Consider the following 26,206-nt stretch of genomic DNA (forward strand, 5'->3'; position numbering starts at 1 on the left):
GTAGGAGTGGGTCCAATAGAGTGGGAAGTGTTAAAATCAGTGTTCCTTGATAGGTTCTTTCTGAGAGTTGAGTAAAGCTAAGGTGGGAGAATTCATTAACGTTAGGCAGGGTAGCATGAGTGTTATGGAATATGCCTGGAAATTTACCCAACTATCCAAGTATGCTCCATCTTTAGTGACAGATTTGAGGAATGAGATGAGTAGGTTTTTGATGGGTGTTTCCAGTTGGTAAGAAAAGAATGTCATTTGGCAATGCTCCATGATAATATGGATATCTCACATCTTATGGTGCAGCCCAAACAAATGGAGGATGAGAAACTCCATGACAAGAATAGGGTGGTGAAACGAGCTAGAATCAGTGTTGGGAATTTCTCCAATGCTAGATCAGATGGATATGGTCAACCTAGGACCCAACAGAGGCTTTCTAATCAAGTTTCCCCCAATACTCATGGGTACAATCAAGAGAGGGTGTCTAACCCTAAGCCTCAAAGAGGGAGTAATAGTGAATTTGTGTTACTTAAGACTACTTGCACTATATGTGGAAGGAAGCATTATGATAGGTGCCTAGCCGACAAGGATGGTTTCTATGGTTGTGGTAATGATTGCAACAAGATGAGGGATTTACCAATACTTAGGGCTAAATGGAGAGAGGCAAAGCAAGCTTCTCTTAGTGGTCCGGATCCAAATGCTTAAAAGAAAAACCATTTCTATGCACTCCGGTCTAGAAAGTACCAGGAAAGCTCTCTGGATGAAGACATTGGTATGTCGATAGTTTCCATATAGATGTAAATATTTTATTAAATCCCAAGCTGGCAAGGCACTGCCCTAGACCATGAGAGCTGTCACGGCTCGTGGTGCCATCCATGGTAGGGAGGCAGTAGCTCACCAAGGCTGCCCCAAGGTTGGCTCACCTTCATGAGCCACTTCACGGCTAGTGATGAATACCACGACTCATGTGAAGGCTCATGGGGTTGCCTTCACTGTATGGAGGTTTTGTAGAGGTAGCCTAGATACTGGTCAAGGGACAATGGGCACCTTCAAGGGCGGTGGTACCCTTGACGGCTTGTGAACACGGGCGTGGTCCCTGGGGACCCCACTTTAAAGTGGAGGTTATTTTAGGTAATTCCTTTTTAAGTTAGTATTAAATGGGCTGGTTTTGTATAGTTTTAATACACCTATATAATCTCTTTTAAGTCAAAAACCAACCCATTCAATTCATTTAATTCCCAACACCCGAATCAATTCCCAAAAGTTCATCCTCTCCAAAAATTCTCTCACTAGAACCCAAGGAAGAAGAAGAAGGAAGTTGGGGCATAGGATTAGAGAAAGGATTTTATTCTCAATTTCTTGTGGATTCATCACCAAGGTATGGTAGCTCTTCAGCCATGGAGCCCCTTCAAAACCCCCAAATGCAAAGCTAGAAATCCTAAAAGTTAGGGTTAGAATTCAATCTCATGGATTCTTTTCAAATTTGTTTTGAATGATTGAAATTTGTTTTATTATGGATAACTTGATGATTTTATATGGTTTTATGTTGAATTCCCCAAGAATCCATGAATTCCCCCTATTTTTCCAATTTGGATCTCAAAGTGTGGGTATTGATTGATATAAGGAGAATGCTATAGAATTGTGCATGTAGTAATTGAAACACTTGAATTTTGAGTTATTATCCATGTCTAAAGTAGTGAATTCTAGATGTGTTGATTGCATATGTTCTTTTGATCCTAGAATGACAAAGTATGAGAATTTACATGATTATGAAATATATGTAAATGGCAAGAATGGTAAGGCCTTGAGAGTGGAGCTAAGTTGTATGTTGAATTGTATATAGTAATATGGTGGAAGGTTTACCCACATGATCTATATTATGAATGTATGCATGTTCTTATAGAATCTATGTAAAGGCTATGAGTACACTTTGAGAGTGAAGTGTTAATCATTAGGTTGTTATTGTGGGTTGATTGAAAGGTTATTCTCATGAGCTCATAATGAAATTAATACGAAAGGTGTTCTCACATGGTAATGGTTCTACGGTTGAAAGGATTTTCTCACCTAATTGAATCAAATGCTAAATAGCCTTTATAATTAGAACATGGATGGTGATAGTTGCTCACACATGGTTTATATATTTATTTAGTGAATTAACTTGGAGATATTTTCAAGGATATCTTTTCATGAAACTTGAGTCGAAGTATTTACTTAATAATTATCTTGTGGGATTTAGGCCTAGCACCTAGTGGATATTGAAATGAGATGGAGGTTCCCACCTAGTTGAGTTGGAGCTTCCAAAATGGGAAATCTCACCTAGTAGAGTTCGGATTTCCCAAAGTATGCCTCATTAGATGGAAGCTTTCACCTAGTGGATTTTGGGTTTCTAGTACCAATCTCTGTATCCCAAAACTACTTTCCCCGTAGGAAAGTTAACTAGTGGATCCAACTAAGCTAACCAACCGGTTATACCAAGAGAGCTCTCCAGATGTAGTCAATGGTATGCTTAAAGTTTTTCTTCATGATGTCAATGCTTTGTTAGATCCTAGTGCTACTTTATCATTTGTTACGACATATGTGGTGATGAGATTTGATGTTCCCCCGGAAGTGCCATTACAATCTTTTTCTGTCTCTACCCCTGTTGGTGATTTGGTGGTGGCCAAGAAGGACTATAGTAGATGTCCCATTTCCTTATCCCATAGAATGATTTTGGTTAACTTGGTAGAGCTAGACATGTTAGACTTTGATGTGATTGTTGCTATGGATTGATTGCATGCATGTTATGCCTCCATTGATTGTAGGACTGGAGTGGTTAGATTCAATTCCCTAATGAACCTATCCTCGAGTGGAAGGGCAGAAATTCTATGCCTTGAGGTCAATTTGTGTCTTACCTTAAAGCTAGAAACATGATCTCGAAAGGTTGCTTTTACTACATTTTTAGGGTGAGGGATGTAGATTCTGAAATCCCTTCAAGTTGGTTCCCGTGGTTAATGAATTCGTGGAGGTTTTCCCTGATGATTTGTCGAGTATTCCCGAAGAGCGGGAAATATATTTTGGTATTGACCTCCTCCCAGATACGCAACCTATCTTTATCCCTTTTTATAAAATGGCTTCGGCGGAGTTGAAAGAGCAACTAAAGGATTTGTTGGATAAGGGTTTCATCCGACCGAGTATCTCTCCATGGGGTGCTCCCATGTTGTTTGTTAGAAAGAAAGATGGGTATCTTCATATGTGGATTCATTATCGCCAATTGAATAAAGTGACCATTAAAAATAAGTATCCTCTTCCAATGAAAGATGATTTGTTTGACCAACTTCAAGGAGCGAGTTACTTCCCTAAGATTGATCTTTGTTCGGGTTATCACCAATTGATGGTGAGAGGGGATGATATTCCAAATACGACTTTTAGAACGCAATATGGTCATTATGTGTTCGTGGTAATGTCGTTTAGGTTGACTAATGCTCTGGCGGCATTTATGGATTGGATGAATAGGGTGTTTATAAAATACCTTGATATGTTCGTAATTGTGTTTATTGATGATATTTTGATCTATTCAAGGAGTGAGAATGAGCATGTTGACCATTTGAGAATTGTGTTACAACTTCATCAGGACCAACAAGTACTCTTTGCAAAGTTTAGCAATTGTAAATTTTTGGTAAGGTCCGTAGATTTCCTTGGTCATATTGTGTCAAGAAAGGGTATTGAGGCAGATCCTAATAAGATGGATGCGGTCAAGGGTTGGCCTAGACCTCTATCTCCTTCCGACATTAGAAGATTTTTTGGTCTGGCCGGTTAATATAGAAGGTTTGTTGAGGGATTCTCTTCCATTGCGTCTCCTTTGATGGCATAGACTCAAAAGAAAAAGCTAAATTTGTATGGTCGGAAGATTTTGAGAAAAGTTTCCAAGAGTTCAAAGATAGACTTACTTCTGCTCTGGTATTGACCTTATTGGAAGGTACAAATTGTTTTGTGGTGTATTGTAATGCTTCTAGAGTTGGATTGGGATGTGTGCTTATGCAAAACAATAAGGTTATTGCCTATGCTTCAAGGAAACTTAAAGTCCATGAGAAGAATTATCGTACATGTGATCTTGAGTTAGCGGTGGTTGTTTTTGCCTTAAAAATATGGAGGAATTATTTGTATGGGGTCCATGGTGATGTTTTCACCGATCACAAGAGTCTACAATATGTGTTTTGTAACACCATGTATCCGGAAAAGACCAAAAATGCAGATTTTGAGAAGTTGTAGGTGTTACCCACGGACCGTAGGTCAGACCACGGCCCATGCTGGTGGTCCGTTGTTCACAACTACAGCCCCTCCCCAAACCTAGATCAGAAAATTGGCTAAGTCTCGACCCACGAACAGAGCCACGGTCGGTAGGCCAAACCACGGTCCGTGGTCTGTGTCCTTGGATCGAGCCCCTCTTCACCCAGCCTCTGACGCGAACGACGGCTGATCAGCACGGAGGGTCGTTCGATCCACGGTGCATAGGTCCGATCGTTGGTGAAGGTTAGCGCCAATTAGGGGGAAATTGTTGATTGGATAAACTTCAAATGGTCATCACTCCCAGCACAAAATAAATTATGTATCCCATGACGTATGATATGATAGATAATTAAATCCTCTTTCCAATGCCACTGAGTTTGCTAAAATCTTACCTCTGAGTAAAAAGTTATGTTCGTTTTAGTGAAACCATGTCGGGTAGTCTTGACCTGCGACCCCAATCTATGGACTGTAGGTCCCGTCTATCGGTCAGTCCGACGGTAGTTAAGTCACGGGTCTTTTGGTCTTTTCCTATTTTGTTGGACCCCTAAGCTACATCGTTTAGACTCTAAATTATGAGGTTTTAGTTAGTTTAAGCCTAGAAATATAACTAGAACTTACCTAAGTAAAATCAGTAATCAAAACTTAGAAAAATTAGAGCGTAAGAGAAGAAGAGAAGTCAAGACGCTAGTTCAAGAATGCAACAAAGTTTCATTAGATCCAGCCCCGAAATCGAAAGAATTTTTTCGTGGAATTCGTCATCAGGGATGTGGGATTTAACTAGTGGGTTCCTTTCACCCATTAAGTCCCTAGTTTTCGGTTAGTTTCTTGATTCCCTTATTATGATTAGACCTAGGGTTTCTTGAATGTTAGAACTATTATGTTCTTAGCTATTAGAATGATCCAAATCAGATTAGTAAGTTAATATTTAGTTTATTGCCTGAATTTCAGAACCCTAGCTGTGTATTTCTTTAGTTCTTGAATTACACATGCTAGGTTAGATATTTCTATTATTCAGTTATACATGCCTCAATTATTAATGCATCAATATCAGTTAATTATTGCATACTCAGTTTGCATGTCCAGTTTGAGCTATCCAGTAACTTACAGAAATTTACTCATAATGTGTTAATCACTTAATCCATTTGGAGTAGAATAATACCGAGTTGGACTAGGGTTCAACGTACCAAAATAGTCCCAGAACTACAAGCCACGTAGGTTGTAAGTCCTATTTGTGGGCATCATTTCAGTGATCACACCAGCATGCCTATATCTACCTCTGGCAGGGTATACTGGGTCCTCTCGATGGGGCGTATACAACGGACTCCACATTTATCTCATGTGATTTTATTATCCGTTATTAGTATCTCCTACAGTTTAGTCAGATTCTATTGCATTGACCATGTATCAGTATATTCAGTATTCAGTCTCAGCATGCTATAAATTAGTCATTGCATTCAGTTATCTCAATATTCAGTATCTATATCATGTTCAGATTATATCAATACTCATTTGCTATGTTTAGTTATATGTTATTTCAGTTTTATTCTATCCTACATGCTCAGTACCTTTCAAGTACAGATGCATACTTTGCGCCACATCTTCTCGTGATGTAGGTTTAGATTCTCAGCATCCAAATCACACTTCGATCGGTTCCCGATCTCCAGTTCAATAGAATCAGTGTGAGTCCTCATTCTCTAAGGATAATAGTCATGAGTTTCTTTTATGTATTTTTAGACCTTTAGTTTCAGTTTTCCTAGACTTAGCTTGGGCCTATCCCATCATTTCTAGTTAGTTAGATGCTATTTTCAGATATAGTTAGATTCAACTTAGTATTGAGTTAATATCTTCTTTGTATTAAACTCATCAGTTTTCATTTTTCTCAGTTATAGTATATAGGTATTCCCCATCGTTTCATTTTATTTATGATTTATCTTCCGCATCAGTTTATTATCTTTAGTATGCTCGTGAACATGCCATCAGAGTTAGCTTGGGATCACTTGTGGTCCTAGGTCCCGTGTCCGTGTCTCGAGGGTAGTTCGGGGCGTGAAAAACTTAGTATTAGAGCATTAGGTTTAGAATTCCTAGGATTTTTGAAAACCCACATTAAGTATAGTCCTTTTCATGAGTGTGAAGTGCACCACATCCAATGAAAATGAGGCTGCAAGGTGTTTTATGAAGAATCTTCATTTTCTTGTTACTATTATCGTGCGTAGGGTATGATCTAATTCTATTCTAACTCGACGTTTTACGTTTCAGTGATCATGCCTCTCCGTAGAGTTAGGCTAGGAATGCGAATACCAAGAATGCAAACACAGCTCCTCCCGTCCCAGATAAGGAGGTTTCTAATGTAGAATTTAGGAATGCCATTCAGATGTTGGCTCAGAGTGTGGCCAACCAAAACAATCAGCTGGCTCTAGCTCAGGCAAACACTAATGTAGGGTTAGCTGCAGCCAGAGTGCGAGACTTTGTTAAGATGAATCCGCCAGAGTTCTTAGGATCGCAGGTTGGAGAAGATCCCCAGAATTTCTTGGATGAGATCAAGAAGATCTTTGAGGTGATGCAGGTCACTGGGACTGATCGAGTTGAGTTGGCATAGTGTCATTTGAAATATATAGCTCATATCTGGTATACTCAGTTGTAGGAGAATAGGGGTAAAGATGCAGCTCCTATTACTTGGGATTGTTTCAGTGAAACCCTTCTGGATAGGTTTTTCCCCAGATAATTGAGAGAAGTAAGGGCCCAAGAATTGATGAACTTAAGGCAGGGTAACATGAAGATCCAAGAGTATGGGATTAAGTTTAACCAACTCTCCAGGTATGCTACTTACAGGGTTGCTGATTCCAGGGCTCAGGTGAATAAGTTTATGTATGGAGTGTCAGACTTAGTGAAGAGAGAATGCAGGAATGCTATTTTATTGGGAGACATGAACATCTCTAGACTCATGAGTCATGCTCAGCAGGTGGAGGGTGAAAATCTTAGGGAACATGCTAAGGAGAGTAAGAAAGTGAGAACAGGCAACTATGACTATTCTCCACAGAAATCGAGTGGTGGAAATCACTTGCAGAGTCAGCAAAAATTTTCAACTCTAGCTCCTTCATCATCTAGTGTTCCATCCTCGAAGTTCTGGAATAATAAAAAAGGTGGAGCATCAGACTCTAAGTATCAAGGGAGTGTTATAGGTACCAAAACTTACCCAACTTACCCTAAGTGTAGTAAGAACTATCCGGGCGAGTGTCTTTCAAGAAAAGAAGGATGATTTGGTGTGGTTAGTTTGGTCACAGGTTGAGGGATTGTCCTTCTAAACAAGGTCTAGGAGGCAATGCTAATCGAGCCCAGTCTACAACTTCAACAGCACCAACAGGTCGCCCAACTAAGCAGGGTAACTCTTCTGGTATAGTGGCGGACAACGCCAAAATAGGCTCTGTGCTCTTCAGGCTCTCCAGGATCAGGAAGATTCTCCTCATGTAGTCACTGGTACGTTACGAGTCTTTGATCTTGATGTTTATGCTTTATTAGATACAAGGTCTACTCTTTCTTTTGTAACTCCTTAATAGCAGTCCAATTCAATGTTAGTCTAGAAACTCTCCCAGAACCTTTCTTAGTCTCTACTCTAGTTGGTGACCCAGTTATATCTAGACGGGTATACATAAATTGCCCTGTCACAGTCTCTCAGAAATTCACCTCAGCAGATCCTGTAGAGTTAGAAATGGTAGACTTCGATGTCATTCTAGACATGGATTGGTTACATTCCTGTTATGCCTTAATCGATTGTAGAACTAGGGTTGTTCGTTTTCAGTTTCTAGAGGAACCAAACTTAGAATGGAAGGGTAGTAGCTTAGCGCCTATGGGTTGATTCATTTCATACCTTAAGTCCAGAAAGATGATCTCTAAGGGTTATCTTTATCATCTAGTTCGGGTTGAGGATTCATGCTCCAAAACCCCAACTCTTGAGTCAGTTCCTGTGGTTAATGAGTTTCCAGAAGATCTTCCCGAAGTTCCTCCCGATAGGGAAATTGTCTTTGGAATTGATCTCCTTCCAAATACCCAACATATCTCTATTCTTCCTTACAGAATGGCTCAAACTGAGCTTAAGGAATTGAAATAGAAGTTGAAAGACCTTCTAGATAAGGGTTTCATCAGAACTAGTATTTCGCCATGGGGTGCACCAGTGCTGTTTGTGAAGAAGAAAGATGGTTCTCTCAGAATGTGCATTGACTATCGGCATTTGAACAAGGTCACAATAAAGAATAAGTATCCCATCCCCAGGATTGATGACTTGTTTGGCCAACTTCAGGGTGCTAGTCATTTCTCAAAAATAGACCTCAGATCGGGTTATCATTAGTTTAAAGTCAGAGATACTGACATTCTGAAGATAACCTTCAGAACTCGGTATGATTATGAATTTGTAGTCATGTTATTTGGACTAACCAATGCTCCTGCAGCTTTCATGGATTCGATGAACAGAGTGTCCAAGTAATACTTAGACTTATTGATTATCGTCTTAATTGATGATATCCTCATTTACTCTATGAATGAGGAAGAACATGCGAGTCATTTGAGAGTTGTTTTGCAAACTCTCAAAGATCGCCAGTTAATTGCAAAATTTAACAAGTGTGAGTTTTGGTTACAATCAGTTGCCTTCCTTAGGCATATTTTGTCTAGTGAAGGATTTCGAGTAGATTCCCAAATTATAGAAGCAGTGAAACAATGGCCCAGGCCTACCTCTGCTACAAATATCAGAAGTTTCTTGGGTCTAGCGGGCTATTACAGACGGTTCGTGGAAGGATTTTCATCCATAGCCTCACCATTGACTAGGTTGACTCAAAAGATGGTCAAGTTTTGATGGTCAAATGATTGTGAGAAAAACTTCGCATAATTGAAAACTAGGTTGACTACAACTCCTGTCTTAACTCTACCAGAGGGTTCAGATGGTTATGTGATCTATTGTGATGCATCCAGGGTCAGTAGGTTGGATGTTGATACCGTGAGGTAAGGTTATAACTTATGCTTCCAGACAACTTAAGGTACATTAGAAGGATTATATGACTCATGACCTCGAGCTTGCAGCAGTGGTGTTTGCACTCAAGATTTGGAGACACTACTTGTATGGTGTTCATGTAAATGTGTTCACAGACCATAAGAGCCTCTAGTATGTATTCACCCAGAAAGAGTTGAATTTTCGCCAGAGAAGGTGGCTTGAGTTCCTCAAAGATTATTATATGAGTGTGCATTACCATCCCGGTAAAGCGAATGTAGTAGCAGATTATCCATGGGTAATGTAGCACATATTGAGGAAAAAAGAAAGGAGCTATCGAGGGATTTTCATATACTTGCTCGCCTAGGAGTTTGTCTTATGAGCATATCAAATGGTGGTGTATTGGTTCAGAATGGGGAAGAATCTTCTTTGGTAGTGGAAGTTAAGGAAAAACAAGACAGCGATCCGATATTACTTGAACTCAAGGGTGCAGTCCACCAACAGAGAGTTGAGGCTTTCTCCCAAGGGGGATATGGTGTGCTTTACTACCATGGTCGATTATGTGTTCCTAATGTGGGTTAGTTGATACAGTATATTCTTGCAGAGGCCCATAACTCTAGATATTCTATTCATCCAGGTGCCACTAAGATGTACCGCGATCTATGGTAAGAGTATTGGTGGAATGAAATGAACAGAGATATAGCAGATTTTGTGGCTAAGTGCCCCAATTGCCAGAAAGTCAAGGTAGAACATCAGAAACCAGAAGTTATGACTCAGGAGATTGACATTCCTACTTGGAAGTGGTAAGTGATCAACATGAACTTCATCACAGGTTTACCTCGTACTCGCAGACAACATGACTCCATTTGGGTGATTGTTGATAGGATTACTAAGTCTTCTCGCTTTTTGGCGCTCAAAACTACAAATTCAGCAAAGGATTACACCAAGATTTACATTAATGAGATTATGAGGTTGCATGGTTCCTTTGTCTATCATCTCAGATAGAGGTCCTCAGTTTACCTCTTATTTCTGGAAGTCATTTAAGAAAGGTCTTGGTATTCAGGTTAATCTTAGCACCGCATTTCATCCGTAGACGGATGGTCAGACAGAGCGTACCATTCAGACCTTAGAGGACATGTTGAGAGCTTGTGTGACCGAATTCAACGATAGTTAGGATGAGCACCTCCTCATATTGAATTTGCCTACAACAATAGTTACCATTCCATCATTCAGATGGCCCCTTATGAGGGATTGTATGGGTGTAGATGTAGATATCCTGTGGTCTAGTTTGAAGTAGGTGAAGCAGCCTTGAGAGGGTCAGATTCAGTCCATTATGCTATGGAGATAGTGCAACTCATCAGAGATATACTTAAGACAGTCCATAGTCGCCAGAAGTCTTATGCAGATGTAAGGAGAAGTGAACAAGAGTTCCAAGTTGATGATTGGATTTTCCTGAAGGTGTCACCTATGAAAGGGGTGATGAGGTTTAACAAGAAAGGGAAGCTCAGTCTTATGAGTTAGAGTTGCTAGTAGATTTGGCAGCAGTGCATTCGGTCTTCCACATTTCACTATTGAAGAAGTTTGTGGGTGATCCAGCATTCGTAGTGTCATTAGAGAGTGTGGCTGTGAAAGATAGTCTCTCATTTGAGGATGTACCAGTTGAGGTTCTCGATCGTCAGGTTAGAAGGTTGAGAAATAAAGAAGTCACTTCAGTCAAGGTTTTTTAGAGCAGTCAGTCTGTAAATGGAGCTACTTGGGAAACAGAGGCAGCCATGAAGTCCAAGTTTCTTCGCCTCTTTCCTTCCGATTCTATTCCAGCTTGAGGTAATAGTTCCTCTTTAGTTTTTTAGACATTGATGCTCTAATTCAGTCTTAGTATTTTGTTCCTTCAGTCTGCCTTGCATTTTTAGCGTATTTGCATATTCTTGGAACTCAGTTCAGTCAGAAATCAGTTTCTAGTACTTAGTGGTAGGGATTGCAATTTCTTCCCTCCATACTCAACTAGTTTAGTCTTCATTCGACGACGAATGGTTCCAAGGGGGAGATAATGTAACACCCTGTATCAGAAACAGACCAAAAAATTAGATTTTGAGAAGTTGAAGGCGCAACCCATGGTTGCCACCCACGTACCGTAGGTCAGACCACGTCGCATGCTGGTGGTCCGTCGTTTGCCACTGCAACCCATCCCCAAACCCAGCTAAGAAAATCAGTTAAGTCTCGACCCACGAATAGACCTACGGTCCGTAGGCCATACCACGGTCTGTGATCTGTGTCCGTGGATCGAGGCCCCCTTTACCCAGCTTCTGATGCGAACTACGGCCGACCAACACTGAGCTTAATTCGATCCACGGTCCATAGGTCTAATCGTTGGTGATGGTCAGCAGCCAGTTAGGGGGAAATTACTAATTGGGTCAACTTCAAATGGTCATCACTCCCACCACAAAAAGAATTATGTGTCCTATGACCTATGCTATGATAAATAATTGAATCCTCTTCCCAACGCCATTGAGTTTGCTAAAATTTAACCTCTGAGTAAAATGTTATGGTCGTTTTAGGGAAGCCCTGTCGGGCAGACTTGACCTACGACCCCAATCTACGGCCCATTGGTCCCGTCTGTCAGTCACTCCGACAATAGTTAACTCAGGGGTCTTTTGGTCTTTTCCTATTTTGTTGGACCCCTAAGCTACGTCGCTTAGACCCTAAATTATGAGGTTTTTGTCATGTTAAGCGTAGAAACATAACTAGAACTTACCTAAGTAAAATCATTAATCAAAACATAGAAAAGTTAGAGCGTAAGAGGAGAAGAGAAGTCAAGAACCCTAGTTCAAGAACGCAACAAAGTTACAGTAGTTCCAGCCCCAAAATCGAATGATTTCTTGGTGGAATTCGTCACCAGGTATGTGGGATTTCACTAGTGGGTTCCTTTCACCCATTAAGTCCCTAGTTTTCAGTCAGTTTCTTAATTCCCTTATTATGACTAGACTAGGGTTTCTTGAATGTTAGAATTATTGGGTTCTTAGCTGTTAGAATGATCTAACTCAGATTAGTATGTTAATATTCAGTTTATTGCATGAATTCCAGAACCCTTGCTATGTATTTCTTTAGTTTTTGAATTACACGTGACAGGTCAGATATTTAGTTATAAATGCCTCAGTTATTAATGCATCAATATCAGTTAATTGTTGCATACTTAGTTAGCATGGGCAGTTTAAGCTATCAAGTAACTTATAGAAATTCAATCATAATGTGTTAATCAATTAATCCATTAGGAGTAACATAATACCGAGTTGGACTAGAGTTCAGCGTACCAAAATAGTCCCAGAACTACTAGCCACGTAGCTTGTAAGTCCCCTCTATGGGCATCATTTCAGTGATCACGCCAGCATGCCAATACCTCTGGCAGGGTATATTGGGTCCTCTCGATGGGGCGTATACATCATACTCTAGATTTAGCTCATGTTGTTTTATTATCGATTATTAGTAGCTCACACAGTGTAGTCAGATTCTATTGCATTGGCCATGTATCAATATATTCAGTATTTAGTCTCAGTATGTTATAAATTGGTCATTTTATTCAATTAGCTCAGTATTCAGTATATATATCATGTTCAGATTATATCATTGCTTGTTTGCTTTGTTCAGTTATATGTTATTTCAGCTTTATTGTATCATGCATGCTCAGTACCTTTCAACTACTGACGCATACTATGTGCTACATCTTCTCGTGATGTAGGTTCAGGTTCTCAGCATCCAAATCACGCTTAGATCGGTTCTCGATCTCTTATTCAATAGAATCAGTGGTGAGTCCTTATTCTCCGAGGACAATATTCATGAATTTCATTTTAGTATTTTTAGTACTTTAGTTTCAGTTTTGCTAGACTTAGTTGGGGCCTGTCCCAATATTTCTAATCAGTTAGAGGCTATTTTCAGACATAGTTACATTCAACTTAGTATTGAGTTAATATCTTCTTTGTATTAAAATCATCAATTTTCACTTATCTTAGTTACAGTATATGGGTATTCCCCATCTTTTCATTTTACTTAAGATTTAGCTTCCGCATCAGTTTATTACCTTTAGTATGCTCGTGATCATGCCAACAGGGTTAGCTTGGGATCACTTGTGGTCCTAGGTCCCGTGTCCGCATCTCGGGGGTAGTTCGGGCGTGACATGTTTAGTCAAAAGGACTTGAATCTTCACCAAAGAAGGTGGCTAGAACTCTTGTAGGATTATGACATGAGTGTCCTGTATCACCCCGAAAAATGTAATGTGGTAGCGGATGGTCTTAGTGGATTTCAATGGGTAGTGTTGCTCATATTGATGAAGAAAAGAAAAGGTTGGTTCGTGATGTTCATAGGTTGGCCCAACTAGGTGTTCAACTAGTGTATTCCACCAAGGGTAGTGTCATGTTCCATAATGGTTCCGAATCGTCCTTTGTAATGGATGTGAAGTCTAAACAAGGTCATGATCCCATTTTAGTTGAGTTGAAAGACGCTTTACTTAATAAATCCATCGGGGCTTTCTCTTAAGGGGGAGATGGGGTGCTTAGGTATCAAGGCCGTTTATGTGTTCTGAATATCAATGACTTGAGGGAACGAATCCTAGAGGAAGCCTATAGTTCTAGGTATTCTATTCACCCGGGAGTCACCAAGATGTACCGTGATCTACGGGAAGTCTATTGGTGGAATGTGATGAAGAAAGATATTGTGGAATTTGTGGCCAAGTGTCCTAATTGTCAACAAGTGCAAATTGAGCACCAAAGGTCGGGAGGTTTGTCCCAAGACATTTCTATTCCTACTTGGAAGTGGGAAGATATGAACATGGACTTTATTGTAGGTTTTCCACGTACTTGGCGACAAAATGACTCGATATGGGTAATAGTGGATCGAATGATCAGTCCGCCAATGTCATTCCCGTCAAGGTGTCCTACTCGGTGGAAGAGTATGCTAAGTTGTATTAGAGAGAGATAGTGAGGTTACATGGAGTACCCTTGTCTATAATTTCTCATCCAGGTACCCAATTTGCTTTAAAGTTTTGGAAGTCATTCCAAAAGGGGCTTCGTACAAAGGTGAAGCTTAGCAAAAATTTTCACCGCAAACAGATGGGCAGGCAGAGCGCACCATTCAAAATTTGGAAGACATGTTGAGGCAATGTGTGATAGATTTTAAGGGCAATTGGGATGACCATTTGCCGTTAATTGAGTTTTCTTATAATAGCAATTATCGCTCGAGTATCAACATGGCTCCCTTTGAGGCTCTCTATGGTAGGAGGTGTAGGTCTCCTATATGATGGTTTGAGGTGGGAGTTGGTCCCCCTAGGTTTGGAGTTGGTGCATGAGGCCATCGAGAAGATTCAGATTATTAGAGAGGGGTTGAGAACAACCAAAAGTAGGCAAAAGTCCTACGCCGATGTTAGAAGGAGAGATCTTGAATTTGAGGTTCATGATTGGGTTTATTTGAAGATCTCACCGATGAAGGGTGTTATGAGGTTTGAGAAGAAGGGGAAACTTAGTCCCCATTTTGTAGGCCCATTTAAGATTTTGAGGCGTGTCGGCAAGGTTGCATATAAGTTAGATTTGCCAAAAGAATTAGCTATGGTGCATCCGGTGTTCCATGTCTCAATTTTAAAGAAATGTGTTGGGGATCCAACATTCGTAGTTCCGTATGAAGAGGTACCTGTTGAGATCTTAGACCGCCAAGTCAAAAGGTTAAGAAACATGGAAGTTGCCTCCGTGAAGGTGTTGTGGAGGAATCACTTAGTTGAGGTAGCTACTTGGGAGGCCGAGGCGGATATGAAGTCCCGATATTATCATCTTTTTCCTTCTACTCCTATTCCAGCATGAGGTAATGAGTTCCTCTTGAGTTTCTTGTTTTGGGAGTCATGTGTGTAATCTGTGCTTTCCATGATTTCTCTTATGCTATGCATGTTTATGAAACCTTATATTTAGAAACAAAATGAGTTCTTATTATTGATGTTCCTTATATTGTTATGCATTGAGTATATTTTTCCTATTCAACTTCATGAGATGAATTGATGGACATGCTTTTGATATGCTTTTTGAGAGTAAATTTTATATAGGGTCCATGAGATTTTGTTGAGTAGGCTTTAAATCTTGGAGTAGGTAGTTCTTCCTAAAACATGAGAAATGTTGAAATTCATGCATGATAGGTTATTGGATGTCGTTCATACTTCCTTGTGTTGCATTTGAGTATGTTGGGTTGGAGCTGATGTTTCCTCCTTATTTATGTGCATTGCATTGATTAGGTTGGGTTGTTAGTTTCTCTCCTACTCTTTTAGAACCGGTTTAAATCTTATTCGAGGACGAGTGGTCCCCAAGGGGGAGATATTGTAACGCCTCGTATCCAAAAAGAGGCATTTAGCAATTTTCTAAATGTTATTGCACCCAATCACGCCGGCCACCCACGGCCCGTGTAGTGGACCACGGACCATAGGTGTGGTCCGTGGTTAGAGCCCCAAAAATTTAACTTTCTAAATCTGATCGACAGTCCACCAGGATGGTCCGTGGGTCATACCACTACCCATCAATTGGGTTCGTCGTTGGGCACTTAGAAATGGTCCAAGCATGGATCACGGAAGGGACCTACGGACCGTAAGTCGGTCCACGCCCCGTGGTCTAGTGGACGTAGGTCAAGGCCAAATTCTCTGACCACCAACCACAGCTCACCTAGACAGACCATAATTGAGTCTTTTCCTAATTAATTAGTTCTTACACTATGTCATTTTAAATATATTTTGAACTCCTATTTAAGCCCTTTTAACCAAAATTCACCCCATTTAATTCATTTTTCCTAAATCCCAAAAGAAATATAAAACCTCCTCTCAAATATTCTCTCTCTAGAACTTGAAGAAGAAGAAGGAGATTCAGCTAGGATTTGAAGCTAGGGATCCAAATTCTCCATTGACGACTAGTAATTGGAGTTAATGTATGGTAGTTTTCATCCATGGAGTCCTCTCAAAATCTCAAATTTCAAATGATAGAAATACCCCTTTGTTTGGGTTTGATTCCATAGTAATGGGTTCCTAGCAAACTTGATTCTAATGGTTGAATTATGTTATTATAAGCATGAATTGATGATTTCCTATGGTTTTTATGATGTATCCCCAAGAACCCATGAAATTCCCATATTTCTCAATTGTTATGTTATAATGTGGGCCTTTGTTGATGAATGATTAATTTTATGAATTGATGCATGAAGTGATAGAAGAACGTGAAATATAATGAAATCCATGTCTAATGATTGAATTCTAGATGTGATGCTGGAAAGCAAGTTATGAACCTTGGAAGGGTAATTTATATGAGATTATGCATGTTTTCATGAAGTCTATATATATGCTTTAAGAACAATTAGGAGTAAAGTGTCAATGATTATGCTAATTTTGTTGTGATAATTGAAAAAACATTCTCCTGATCACATAATGAACATTATGTGAAAGGTTTTCTCACATAATGATGATTCTAAGAATGAAAGGCTTTCTCACCTAATGGAATCTAAGTTTTACATGTCGACATGGAGGGTGAAAGGTTTTCTCACACATGATCTAATGATCTATCCTAATGAACTAACTTGGATTGGTTGTCAAGGACATCCTTCCATGAGACATGAGTTATGTAAGACTTAGTAAGTACTCTGTGGGATTTATGGTTAGCACCTAGTGGATATTGAAATGACATGGAAGCCTTTACGCTAGTTGTGTCCGAGCTTCCCATGTATGTCTCATGAGATGGAAACCTTTTATGTTAGTTAAGTCCGAGTTTATAGTAGCAATCTTCGTATCCCATAAATATGTGCCCCCATGGGTTATTTAGCTACTAGATACGCCTAATCTAAGATGTTCATGGTTCTACCTTAGGCAAGTAGGACAACCCTTTTTGGTGTGGGTAACACTAGGTGATCATATTATAGCTCACGTGGTCTCATGTCGGCTAAGGCTACTTCTCACAATAACAATATGAGTAATGAACTGTGGTTACTCAAGAAGCTTTGTTTATGAGTGCAAAGGTTTAGAAAGATGATGCTGACTGATGTTGTCTGTGATTAAAACTTATAACTTCTAAATATCTTATATGATGTTTAAACTTGGCAAATTGCATGCTTTGAAATGAAATGTTCCTTTTTGCATGTTTCAAGGATTTTTATGGATGGCTATCATATTTAGTGCATTTTTGTACTAACACCTACTTTTGCCTACATTTTTCCCAAGTGTAGTGTCCGACACTCGAGGTGATCATTCTAGTGGCTAGAGCTTGGACTTTGATTTCTTTCCGAGCTTACTGTGTCCTCATAATTCGAGGACAAACTTTTCCTTATGTAGTTTCTTTTTCATGTAGTTCCTTTTATGACATGATGTATGGGCTAGGCCAAATTTCATCAACTATTGTAATAGATGGCTATGATGAGACAAAGTGTCTAGACTTCTACTTTCTTTTATGAAAAACTTTTAGGACTTTGAAATATGGTTTACTCTTATTATTATATTTCTTATATTAGGAAAGCTAAGTTGCTTGTATGGAGTTCTTCGGGGTTCTATATGCCTTGTTACATCTAAGGGGTACCCCTGGGTCATGATAGCTACTCGGCGAGTCACCGAGTGGACCTTCAGCTCGTGAAAAGTTCCAGCATGCTAGCTCATGGACAAGACCAACTCGGCGAGTAAGCCAATGGTTTGGCAACAGGCCGAATGGACCGACGATGTCGACATTAATTGGCTAATGTTATAGAAGCAAGGTGCTGAAAATCCAAGCCAAGAAGGCGATAGAAAAGAGCACTAGGCATAGTGCCGACCAGGTCGACGAAGCCCGACTTACTTCTTCGAGTGACTCTGAAGCTGAAATTCGGGGAACGTATTAATACTACATTTAATGGGAGAAAAGGAGTTCCAAGTTTTCTTGAGATTTCCCATGTTGTCCAGTTTTGGGTTTTTCATTCTCAACATTCTAAACATTGTTTTTACACTTTTTGAAATTAGATTTAGGGTTGGTTTTGATTTTGAGCTTTAATTGGAACATTTGAAGACTCGTAGATTTGTGTTTAATTAAATGGAGAACATAGTTGGTAATAATTTCTTGCTCTTTACGATGTTTGGCTAAAACCTCATTCTTGGGGTGTGATTATATAATTGAATGTTTCAATTAGCTTATTGGTTTTACTAGTTACTGATTTTACTATTGATTTGAAGTGGGTTCAATTAATAGTTGAGTTTTAATTGATTAATTGTAGTTGCAAATGCAATTCTAGTTCAACATTCTAAACTTGCTTGAGAAAGAAGTATTAGAGTTAAAAGTATTAGTTGATGATTGTAGTGATTGGGTTATTGTAGACTAAACTTGAGAAAGTGGGTCTAAATTTAATCCTACTAATCTAGCTAGAAAAAGTAGATTAATTGAGGTATTGGGCTATTCATAATTATTGTTCTTGTTGAGGTTCGAGAGAACTTGTTTGATTTGCGATAGCTGATTGAGAAATGACTATTGCATCAAAAGCCTAGCCTACTCACTAAGATTCAATGACTTCTAGTAAATAATAGTCATCATTTTGCGAAATTGTCTTTCAATTGATCACACTCCCAAGATATCCCCTCTACTTATTTAATCCAGTTATTCGTAGTGGTTTACTGTTCTTTCTAATCCCCCCATTTGACATTAATTATCAACCCCTTGCCATTTATTTTATTGTTTGAAAATGTCTACATCTACAAATTATTACACCACCATTTTACTTCTTAATTGCATTCTTTATCGTATCACTCCATGTGGGATCGACCTCAACTCTTAGTTGGGTTTATACTTGTTAACGGCTGCCTAAACTTAGAATCGGATGAAGTGTAGTTGAGAGTTATCAGTTGGGTATTTTTATTGACGATGACCGCTTACTCTTTTAATTGATTTTGTAGAGTAGTGTGAGTGTTTTCAACCAGACACACAAACAGTAAGTGTAATGGTAAGCTGCCCGATTCACTAGTTAATATGTACCGATGTGGTACCCGATCCACTAGTTATTATGTAAAAAATGGTACCCAATCCACTAGAAATATGTGCTAGTGTGGTATTTGATACTCTCAGAAATATGTTCCCGCGTGGTACCCGATCTACTCATCAAAGAAACTTCACAATCACAATAAATAGAATCACATTTGTAAACCATGTAAGCACATTACATGCATACGATGAACAACTTTCAACATTTCAAATCATGCATTTTCCTCTTTCACTAATCATATATCATGCTCACAATACTAGCAAAGTAGCTAAAAAAACACATAGAACATAAAGAAAAAACAAACGACCATCACCTACTTCAAAACAAGAATGAATAGTCTAAAGAACTTGAGCTTTCCCTTTTTCTCATGCGTTGATATGTTCTTGTCTAAAATAGTAACTAAGTAAAACAATCAATGAACAGTTGCCTAATTAAAACAAATTATTACTTTATCATAATCATAGGCATAGTTCGTGACCATTAAAAATTAAAACACAAACTAGGGGAGTAAATAACTTACCTTTACTGAAGTAATTGGTGGAAAATGGAGGAAAATTACTTTAAATAGCCTTTTCTTTTCCCAAAAATGAAGTTACAGAATATTTTAGAGGGTTTTGTACTTTTCCTGTATTAATTTGTGATCGTCCTGCTATAGTTCCCCATCCTACCATAACAGCCTAACTCGATATTGTGGCTCAACCCGATATAGCAGATCTGTCATTGTTGAGTCACCCCCTTTAAAAGGAATTCATTTCCCACCTATAGTAGTGTGAAACCCACTATAGCATATTTCATTAGGCATAAACTTATATTTTGTAACGACACAGGGGTACACCCTAGATGTAACATGACGTATAGAATTCCGAAGGACTCCATACAAGCCACTTAGCTCTCATTACATAAGAAATAGAGCAATGGAAGTAAAGCAACATTTCAAGTCCAAAACATTTTATGAAAGAAAGCAGAAGTCTAGACACTTTGTCTCATTATAACCATCTAGTACAATAGAATGAAATTTGGCCTAGCCCATACATCATGTCCAAAGAAGTAAATACAAGAAAAGGAAATTAAACAATAAACTTCGTCCTCTACTAAGGGGGAGCTTCCATCTCATATCAATATCGACTCGGTGCTAAGAATAATTCCCACGGAATAGTCATTACTTACTTATTCCTATCATTTATGGAAAGGTATCCTGGGATAACTAATCCAAGCTAGATTCATTAGGGTAGCTCTTACTCTTGATTGAATTAGGTAAGAAAGCCTTTCAACCTAAGAATCCTTTCTATGTGAGAAAACCTTTCACATCATGGTTGTATGTGTTTATGATAATTTCCTTTCAACAACACAACAACTACATCATCATTGATACTTTACTCTCAAAGCATCCTTAAAAGAATTGCATAGATTTCATAGGAAAATGCACAAGTCCATAATTTACCTTTTGTGATTGAAAACTTACTTTCAGTCATCCTTACATAGAAAACATAGGTTAGATATAGATTTCATCATAATTTCATGTAAAGATTGCAATACATAATTAATTTCATCAAACTCTTCGTTGAAGATCACAATCCCACATCTCATACGATTCATAACTTAAAAACATAGCGATTACATGGGTTCATAAGGGAAAACATCATAAAACCACATTATTTCATCAACACATGCATAAAAGACCATAATCCAATAATTCAAATGAATAATGAAGAGAACCTATGATAATTGAAGAAACCCCTAACTTAATTGGGGAATTCTACCTTTTGACATAGAGGAATTTGGGAACTCCAAGGATGGAAGGAATATATGGATTAAAACTACCATACCTCAAGTCCAAATTCTAGACTTCAATGGAGAAATTGAGAGTTGACTTGAAACCCTAGATGAATCTCTTTTCTTCTTTATGTTCTATAGAGAAAATATTTTGGAGAGTTCTATTTTTTTGATATTGAAAGAATGAAGTGAATGGGGGTGAATTTGAGGGTAAAAGGACTTATATAAGGATCCTAACTATAGGAATAACAACATGGTATAGGAATTAATTAATTAGTAAAAAACCCAACTGCCCCTAAAATAACTGCCAGTTGTTTACCCAAGGACCACAAACGACGGACTGTGGACTAACCTACAGTCCGTCCTGTGCAACCGTAAATAAATTTAGAGATTTGATGGAAATGGGAGCCTTGACCTACGGAACACTAACGACGCACCGTGGTCAGGATGATGAGCCGTCCTGCATGACTATTGTTCGTTGTCAGAGACTAACTTAGGGCCTTGAACCATGTACCGTGGTCTGTCTGACAATCCATTGGTCAGGCATGGTCCCTAGACCTTGGGAAATTTTGGGTGCCCCAGTCCACGGACCCTACCTACGGTCTGTGGTCCACCACATGGACCGCGGTTGGACACCGTGGCTGGCACCTGCAATTTCCCAAAATCTGTTTTTTTCCTTTTTTCGAATACGGGGTGTTACAATATCTCACCCTTGGGATCATTCCTCCTCCAATGTATTTCTAGGCATATCTTTAAATGAAAAGGCTCAAGACTAGTAACCAATCATGCCTGTAAGTCATCAAAATGCACATAACTAAGGAGGAAACATAAACTCCAAGCTAAGCGTACTCAATACATTCTAAGGAAGTAGGAACTACATTTAGCTACCCAATATGTGTGAAGTTTCAATATTTCTCATGTTGAAGGAGGAACTACCTTCTCCAAGCTAAAAGCATGCTCAACACAATCTCATGGAGATAATATGCAATTCATTCTCAAAATGCATTACTAAATTATGCTTATCAATCTATCTCATTAAGTCTATAGGAAATTCATACTTAATGCACAACAACATCAAGAAAATCAACAAATTTACTCATTTTCTCAAAATATAACTTTTCATTAACATGCATAACATAAGAAAATTATGGAAACACATTAAACACACATGACTTCCAAAACAAGAATAAACCATGAGGAACTCATTACCTCAAGCTAGAGTTGGAGTAGAAGGAAATAGATGAGGATATCGGGACATCATATCGTCCTCGGCCTCCAAAGTAGCACCCTCAACTAAATGATTCCTCCATAACACCTTCACGGAAGCAACTTCCTTTTTTCTCAACATCTTGATTTGCCGGTCTAAAATCTCAACCGAACCTCCTCATTAGAAAGATTCTCTTTAACGTCCAAACCCTCTAGAGAAACTATAGATGATGGATCACCAACACATTTCTTCAACATAGAGACATGCAAAACCGGATGCACCGATGCAAACTAACACGTCTCAAAATTTTGTATGGGCCTACAAAATGGGGACTAAACTTCCCTCTATTACCAAACCTCATTACACCCTTCATTGGTGAGATTTTCAATTAAACCCAATTGTGATCCTAAAACTCAAGATCCCTTTTTCTAATATCGACAAAAGACTTTTTCCTACTGTGAGACATTCTCAACCTCTCTCTAATAAGCTGAATCTTCTCTATGGCTCATGTACAAATTTGCGACCTATTAGAGCATTCACCCACCTCAAACCATCCTATAGGATATCTACACCTCCTACCATATAGTGCCTCAAATGGAGCCATATCAATACTAGTGTGATAGCTATTATTATAGGAAAGCTCAATCAATGGTAAATGGTCATCCCAATTACCCTTAAAATAAATCACACAAGTTCTCAAGATGTCTTCCAAAGTTTGGATAGTTCGTTCCGCTTACCCATTGATTTAGGGATGAAAAGTTGTGTTGATATTAACTTTCGTACTAAGAACCTTTTGGAATGACTTCCAAAACTGAGAAGTGAATTGGGTACCTCGATAGAAAATTATGGACAAGGGCACTTCATGCAACCTTACCATCTATCTCAAATACAATTTAGCATAATCTTCCACCTAATAAAAAACATTTAGGGGAATAAAATGAGACAATTTCATTATCCGATTGATGAGTTCAAGATTTAAACTTATTTAAAGGCTTTTTTTATAGTATAAGTGTCCTCAAATGCCTATTTTATGCTCTGAATTGATGTTAAAGTGTGCATTTGCAGTTATGAAGGCTAAAGAGCAAGGGAAGCCAACTACTGGCAAAAAGGACCTAACAAGCTGAAGAACTGAAGAAAACTGATCTTAGTGATCGCCAAGACAAATCGGCAAACCGCCGAGTGGTTATTTAGCTCACCCAAAGTTCCAGGGTACCATCTTTGGGGAAAACCAAAATTGGTGACATGAATGGACAGACAGTGAATCTCTGAATGACTTCGGGATGGCAATATTGATCGCCCAATGTTACAGGACCTCGACGATCGATGACCAATGCAAATTGGCGATGGAAAGGAGCAAAGGGCGGATTACCGACTGTTCGGTGAGGCATGGCTTATTTAGCACAATGGCCTTTCAGGACAAAAATTGGACAACTATAAATTGAAATTTTAAAGGCAGAGACTGGGAGCTCTAATCGCCAAGTTTGAAAGCTAGAGTTTTCTCTTATTGAAACCCTCATTTTCGTATTTGTTTCAGTTGTTAATTGACAAACAAATCCCCCCATCTAACATTTGTTGTCACCCCATTTTAGTTTAAGTCAATGTTTTCGATAATTTCTATAACTACGACCAATTAGAATGCATTTATAGCGTCGTACCTGAATTTGAACTTGTACCACTCCTTGTGGGTTCCACCCAAACTCTTTGTTAGGTTTTATACTAGATAACGATTGACCACACCTAGTATTGGATGAGGTGTGGTTGAGCGTCATCAAAAAATGGCGCCACTATCAGGGAGTGGTGTTTGTAATTTTATTATGGAAGTTTAAGTTGTAGTCTTTTTGTGTTGTAGTAGAATCAACTTACTTTAGTGTGTGTTTTGTTGGTTTGCTTTGAACAGAGGAAGAGATGAGCATGAACGGGAGTAATGGTAGCAAAGTTGGCCTTCATGATAATGTTGGGAATCTGAATTATGTGAATGACTTAATCAGATTGAGTGGTGTTGGTGCAATATCGAGACCCAACTTCATATTGAGAAGAATCAAGAAAAAGACCAAAATATGGCCAAAATGATGGCCCAACTTGATTTATTGCCAAAAAATGTGATGGGTAGTGGGTTGAAGAGTGTAAATGTTATGGATATTGGTGGAGTAAACCCCGAAAAAGAACAAATTGAAGCATTGTACAATGAGAAAGTGAACTTCTTTGCAAATCAAGAAGGAGGATTTCGTTCAAATTACCCAAGGCAGGGTGCAAATCTGGGTTGGGGTAGAGATGATGGATGGAGAGATCGTGATAGCAAATGTCATTACCATAATGCTACTTGGAGGGAAAGGGATAGTGAAAAGGAAAGATACGTCCCACCTCATGAACGCCAAAAGCCTAATGAACAAAGAGCTGACCCGGAGAACTTCTGTACGGAAGTCAGACAGTGATGTCTCACTTAGTCTCTATTAAACAGCTCGAAACACAAATGGGTCAAATCTCGACTCCATTGAATCCAAGGCCAAAAGAAGGGTTGCCTAGTTACACAATGTACAACCCCAAAAATGAAGTTTGAATTAGTATCTCCATCATTCCACAACATTAAATAAGGCGCTTCATGGGAGGCAACCCAAGGTTTATTACTTTCATTTTTGTTGTTTGAATAATGGGTGTTGAATGTGCATGTTGAAAACTTGAAATTTTTTAGAGAGCGGCAATTAGGGTAGCAAAAAGACCGTCGGAACTCACCAAAGAGGTCGGCGAGCCCGACTTGGACCACCGTTGGAACCACCTAGCTTGATGGGAAATTCTTTAAAACTCAGCGAGCTAAAGGCTTAGTTGGTGACTTGTCGAACTAATCAGCGAGCCTGACTTTGGCCGCTGTTTAAACCCCTAAATTGTTGGGAGTTCTGTAAAACTCGGTGAGCCAAAATACCACTGAGTAAATCATCGAGTAGTTTGGTGGACATGACTTACTCAGCAGACTGGCGCGCGAACTAAAAGGTTTTAAATGCCAAACGGTTTAAAATTTCAAAATCCTTTCACTTTCCTACTTTTTAACTCCCGCATTCTCTCATCCAATATTAATTGTTTCATATTTTCACATTTTTACTCTTGTTTTATTGGGATCTTTGCTTGGGATTGATTTTGGGATTTCTTTGCCTCCTAGCGTTTCAAATCTATTTCGGCATAAAAGGTTAGTTTTCCGAACCCCAAACTTTATAACTGGTTCAACTTGAATGAAATCAGTATTTTATTGTTGACATATCTGTATAGTGTTGTTGGATTGATAATGTGATTGTTAGATTGCCCGTATTTAAATGAATTAGTTCTTAAATGATCATAAATGGTTGATTCCCGTGTTAATAGTTGATTAAATTGTTGGGTAATGTTAAAATTGTGTGGGGTCTAGCGGGGTGAAGTAACCATTGATTGTGCTAACTATCAAAAATTGCTTGATGATAGAGCGGTTGAAGTCATTCTTAAGGTCAAAAGACGTTAATTGGCCAATTCTGGCCAAATCAAGGGAAATTTGAGTACCCCGAGGGAATGGATATTATTGGTATAATGTCAATTTCATAGTGTAAGTGTTTAATTTTTATTTCGTCGGCTGCGGGCTTGATTATGAAGAGGGGTGAAAATCTGGCACGAAGGGCTATTAAGCGAGTTGGGTCGAGCTTGCTGAGTCGTTGAGCGGATCGCCTAAGTCCCCCTACACTGCCCTATATTTCTCTTGTTTGTGGTTTTAAGTTCTGTAACATTTGCCGATACGCTTGAGCTCACCGAGTTCACCCGGTGACTCGCCAAAAGTATCTTTTGATCGCCTTTCTGTGCCCCTTTTCCCAAAATCTATACTATAACTTTGAGCGAGCTACTTTTAGTTCACCGATTGGTGTCGGCGATCTGCCAAAAGGCCTTGAAAATTGCCGACCATCTTAGAATTTAGGCACTTTTTGCATTAGAACTTTCAGCGAGCCCGACCTAGCTCGCCAAAGTGGTTTGACAACTCGCTAATCGGT

The 26,206-nt window shown here is 39.0% G+C and overlaps 1 protein-coding gene across 1 annotated transcript; it reads left to right on the forward strand.

Annotated features, from left to right (window-relative positions):
• Nucleotides 1-832: 832 nt before the first annotated feature.
• Nucleotides 833-23,329, forward strand: LOC125869646 (uncharacterized). The gene is made up of 5 exons (XM_049550104.1): nt 833-901; nt 6,536-6,757; nt 6,896-6,960; nt 7,069-7,433; nt 23,271-23,329. Exons 1-5 carry the CDS (start codon nt 833-835, stop codon nt 23,327-23,329), a joined length of 780 nt encoding a protein of 259 aa, XP_049406061.1.
• Nucleotides 23,330-26,206: the final 2,877 nt, after the last annotated feature.

The sequence above is a fragment of the Solanum stenotomum genome, chromosome 7 (genome assembly GCF_019186545.1).
Source record: "Solanum stenotomum isolate F172 chromosome 7, ASM1918654v1, whole genome shotgun sequence".
NCBI classification, from domain to species: Eukaryota; Viridiplantae; Streptophyta; class Magnoliopsida; order Solanales; family Solanaceae; genus Solanum; species Solanum stenotomum.